The 5,084-nt window shown below is 44.4% G+C and overlaps 1 protein-coding gene across 1 annotated transcript; it reads right to left on the bottom strand.

Annotated features, from left to right (window-relative positions):
* Positions 1 to 2,411: 2,411 nt before the first annotated feature.
* Positions 2,412 to 4,753, bottom strand: LOC117552607 (protein ANTAGONIST OF LIKE HETEROCHROMATIN PROTEIN 1-like). The gene is made up of 2 exons (XM_034226195.1): positions 4,112 to 4,753; positions 2,412 to 3,603 (listed from the first exon to the last, which is right to left on the bottom strand). Exons 1-2 carry the CDS (start codon positions 4,225 to 4,227, stop codon positions 2,697 to 2,699), a joined length of 1,023 nt encoding a protein of 340 aa, XP_034082086.1. The 5' UTR covers positions 4,228 to 4,753; the 3' UTR covers positions 2,412 to 2,696.
* Positions 4,754 to 5,084: the final 331 nt, after the last annotated feature.

Genomic DNA, 5,084 nt, shown 5'->3' with positions numbered 1-5,084 from the left:
TCCACCTGGAGTAAATCCACAAGCTACCCTGCAGTATACAAAGCCATTCAAACTAGCTGCACCTTTACCAGCTTTGAGAACACTTTCATGATCAATCATTATAAAACATATCATATATATTATTACAAATACTTTTCTACTTTCACTTGAGGAATATTTTGAATGCAGGACTTTTACTGTGACAGAGTATTCCTACACTCTGGTACTTCTACTTTTGCTAAGTACAAGATCTGAGTACTTATAATTTCACTACAAGATCTGAGTAGCCTACTTGTACTTTTACTCAAGTACAATACCTGAGTACTTATTCCACCTCTGGTAGCGTATTAGTCTGAATTGTAGCCACAAAATCACGCAGAGCTGCATAGAAATAGACTCACAATGGTAACAAGTGGAAAATAATATGTACAAATGTGTACAATGATTTGTAGGTAATTTTCACTACTCAAGACACCTGACTTATACATCTTCAAAGGAAGACTGTGTTCATTCTACAATTACATGGGAATAAAGCAACATGTAGTTTTACTTGTATAATACTTCAATTTTATATAAAGACAGTTTGTTTTCATCCGTCTTCAAATAAACAAAGTCTTGGCTTTCAGAATATTAAACTTGTTTCGGCAAATTCAGATGATAAATACAACTTTGAAGCTTCGGCATAATTACAAGCGGAGAACTGAGTAACGGGCCCTCCACACTACAAGCGTTTCAGGCGTAAAATTACGCCTCTAGCGCGTCTGCCCATTCACTTTGAATGGGGTGACGTCACGTCCGCTCACGTTTTCGCCGAACTGCATCACGGGAAGGCAAGCGTAACTTTGAGAGCGTCTCGCGCGTAAAAAGTTGAACAATGTTGAACTTTTTACGCACGAAACGCTCTCTCCGTTCCTGACAAGTGAGCGTAAGCCAATCAAATCCCGTTTCAGAAAATCTGACAGCTCAAGCCGTAGCCAATCAAAAAACCGCGCATACGCTGGGAGAGATATCCTGAGATATCCCGCCGTTCATGTCTATATTTGAAATAAAATGGACGAGGTTATAATCGTAGCGGTAGCGAATCACCCTGTATTATTTGATGTGACCCTGTTCACCTACCGGGATAGAAACCAGAGGAACCAGGCATGGAAGGAGGTGGCAGAGACAGTGGGGGAAACTGGTAGGTTTTCGCCTGTTTGGGGATTTTATATCCAGTTTACTTCATGTTAACATAGCTAATGAAACATAGCCGGTATATTTAGCATAAAATAGCGCCATAGACATTAATCACATACATGTTAATCATCCGCTGCCACATCATAGACTATATTGCATTACATTAATGCACACAGTCATACTCCTTTCACATTTCTTAGTTATATATATGCAAAATTCATTCCTAGCATTCTATTTCCATGTAAATTACTGCTTTATTTAATTGTTATCTTTTTGCAATTTAACTGTACAATACATGTTGTGTTTTATATTAGATTTCTTGTTTTGTATATATGCACCATGACATCAAGTCAAATTCCTAGTATGTGCAAAGCTACCTGGCAATAAACCTGTTTTTGATTCTGATAAAGTGTGACATGTAAAACCTTGTATGCAATTGAAAGGGATTTGGTTTTCATTAATGGAGCAATCATTTTCTGAAATTCAAGAAATTAACTGTATTCTTTCATTTTCATTTTCATTTTATTAGACGAAGTGTGCAAAAAGCGTTGGAAGTCCCTCAGGGACCGATACCGCAGGGAGAGGATCCTGGAGAAGGAAGGGAAAAGTAGCGGGACAGGGGCTTCCGGGGGATCTAAGCCCTGGCGTCTCGCGGCAGTAATGAGCTTTTTAAAGCCCTTCATGCTGGACCGTGAGACGTCCAGCAATTTCCCCCGGCAACCCCTGCCTCCACCCACCAGAGCAGAAGAAGAGGAAGACTCTATGGGTGACAGCCTGGATGACAGTCTGGAAAGCCAGCCAGAGCCAGGTAGCAGTCAGCCGGCCAGTGTGCCGGCCAGTGTGCCAGACGGTGTGCCAGCATTCCGGGGGAAGAAGAGCAGGGGAAGGGAGATGTCCCCTTTTGAGGAGAACCTGCTGTCGGCCGTAGGCCCGATGCTGGCCATGCCACCACCACCACCACCCCCACCACCAGTGGTGGAGGTGGAAGACGAGGACCTCCTTTTTTTTAAGGAGTCTCTGGCCTGCAATGCAAAAGCTGAGCAGGACGAGCAGCATGAGACTGAAAATGAAGCTACAAGAGGCGGTCCTGGAGGCCACAGAAATGGACATTAATAATTAATTAATTAATTAATTAGATACTGATACTGATACTGATCCACATTACATCTTTTTACACTCATCACTCATCACACACAACATCACATAAATAAAAGTTATTTAAAAGTATGTTATGGCTATACTGTGTCTTCACTTGTTCATGTGGTTTGTCAGTTACAACATACCAGGAGCTTCTTGTATGTCGATATATAATGTGCTGTCTTCTGTAATTATTCAGGTGAAACCCTGATGAAAATTATGAGTGGTTTATCACTAAAAACAGGGCTGAAGGAAAAAGGTTGTTAGTTATATCATGATATCAATTCAAGAAACATGTTTATTAGGAATGGTTGATTTTAAAATGGCTCATTTGGAATATTTGCTTTTTAAAGAAAAATGGGTAGCTCTTAAAAGAGCTTTTTGGTTTGGAGACAAATATGGGCCTACACCACATTTGCCTGCCATCGCACTGCCCCCTCCTCGTTGAAGTAGGAGCAGAAGGTCTCCCGCTGTTGGATGGATCGCCGTGTGGCATTGTTGGAGCCCATCCTCGGTGCATCACACAGGGTTGGAGTAACTTCATCCGTGGACCTTGCGATAGGTGTGCGTGATGGCATATCAATGGTCTTCCTGCGGAGGAAGTTATGCAACACACAGGCAGCCTTCACACACAACTCCGTCACCTCGGGGCTGGTGGTGATGACACGCCTGAGCATTCTCCACTGGGTTGAGAGGATGCCAAACGCACATTCAACCACCAACCTGGCACGGCTGAGGCGGTAGTTAAATAACCTCCTTTCACGGGTGAGGTGACGTCCAGGGAATGGACGCAGAAGGTTGTCCAGCAGTGGAAATGCCTCATCTCCAACGAAGACATGGGGGAGAGGGCCCCGCCGCTCTGATCCTGCGATGACGGTGTCAGGTGGTAGCTGCAGACTGCCGTCTCGGAGGCTCTCTCCAAATGCAGAATTCCGCAGGCTCCCACTGTCGCTGCTCCTCCCAAAGCCTCCAACATCCACTACCCTGAACAGGTACTCAGCATCCACCACAGCCAGCAGTACCAAGGAGTGGGTGGACTTATAATTAAAGTAGAGGGAACCTGCATTTGCTGGAGCCTGGATAACGACGTGCTTCCCATCTATGGCACCAACACAGTTGGGAAACTCCCAGCGCTCCTGGAACCCAGCAGCGATGGCTCTCCAATCCTCCACCTGTGGTACCGGCATGCACTCCTCGACCAGGGCGGTCCAGATGGCCCCCGCAACCTCCTTGACAATGACTGCCACTGTAGAACGCCCGACCCGATAGCTGAAGGCTATCGTCGCGTACGAGTCACCAGTTGCCAGGTACCTGAGAAAAAAAGATATATACATGATTACAAAATATATTTATTCAGACCCCACACACACACAGACCACAGATCCCCCTCCACACATTGAACACAGACACACACATTGAACACAGACACAGATTGAACACAAATTGAACACAGACACACACATTGAACACAGACACACACACATTGAACAGACACACACATTGAACACAGACACACAGACACACACATTGAACACAGACACACACATTGAACACAGACATACACATTGAACACAGACATTGAACACAGACACACAGACACACACATTGAACACAGACAGACACACAGATCCCCACACACACATTGATCACAGACACAGACACACACGCCATGTACACAGGGGAGCAATACTGTGTTTACCTAGATATCTTAATTAATGTTACCCATCTGAACTAAATCACAGACTTCAGTCATCATTCGTGCATTCTCTCTCCTTCTATACAGAGTCAGATTAAAGAAGTAGAAATACACAAAACGTACCGTAGGCAGATGGCGAGTCGCTCGGCGGGGTCGATTGACATACGCAGATGGGTGTCCACCTTTGTAATCAGTGGGCCCACCTTTCCGAGCAACTCGTCGAACACCTCCTTGCTCATCCTGAAGTACCTCTGAAAAAGGCGGTCATCGAGACGGAGCTCCTGGACGAGAAGGTGGTATTCCCCCCTTTGTAGACGCTTTCAGAGTATCGGGTGTACCCAGAAGCGACGCACACTACACGGCCTCATGCGAGACAATGTATACACTAAATGCAACCTTGCACACACACGAGTTACCCTGCTTACCCTTGCTACAACACCGGCATCCATTTTAGCAATAGTGGAGAAGAACCGGGGTTTTTCACTTTGTATGTCCGGGGCGGGAGATTCACATGGAGATTCTGATTGGTTGTTGGTCGCGGGGCTCGAAGAAACGCCCCAAGCGTAAATCTTGGGGCGTTGGAAGCGAATTTTACGCTTGTAGTGTGGCCGGCCCGTAACTAAAGTAAGTTAGGACTAAGCATACCGGTAGTTTTCTGTGGACCTGTCTGTTTTTCATTTACTTCATTTGTAGCCGTAACCGGTCGTTTTAAAAATCTGTCCATCTTCGTAGTATGCTAGCCGTGTTATATATCTATGATGCTTGCAGCGGCGCTCTTTGAATGACGTAACAGTTATTGTTGTTTCCACGGTAACGCGCTTGATTTTTAAATGTATCTATTTGTTAGATTTGAACGTAATCTATGAAATATTTTAGATTAAAAAAAAAAAAGATTATTTGTTGAAAAAAAAAATAAATGAAAAAAAAATGATATCATGATAATTTAAATTAATGAATCTGAAAACTTTTCACGGACCCCCTGGCAGAGTGCCACGGACCCACTTTGAGAACCACTGCTCTAGTGTACCTATAGCAGTGGTCGCCAACCAGTCGCTCGGTGCGGGTAGATTGGACCGTTTAAAAAAAAGTAACAAAA

Source organism: Gymnodraco acuticeps, unplaced genomic scaffold (assembly GCF_902827175.1).
Source record: "Gymnodraco acuticeps unplaced genomic scaffold, fGymAcu1.1, whole genome shotgun sequence".
NCBI lineage: Eukaryota > Metazoa > Chordata > Actinopteri > Perciformes > Bathydraconidae > Gymnodraco > Gymnodraco acuticeps.
This window is presented reverse-complemented; position numbering and strand designations above follow the sequence as displayed.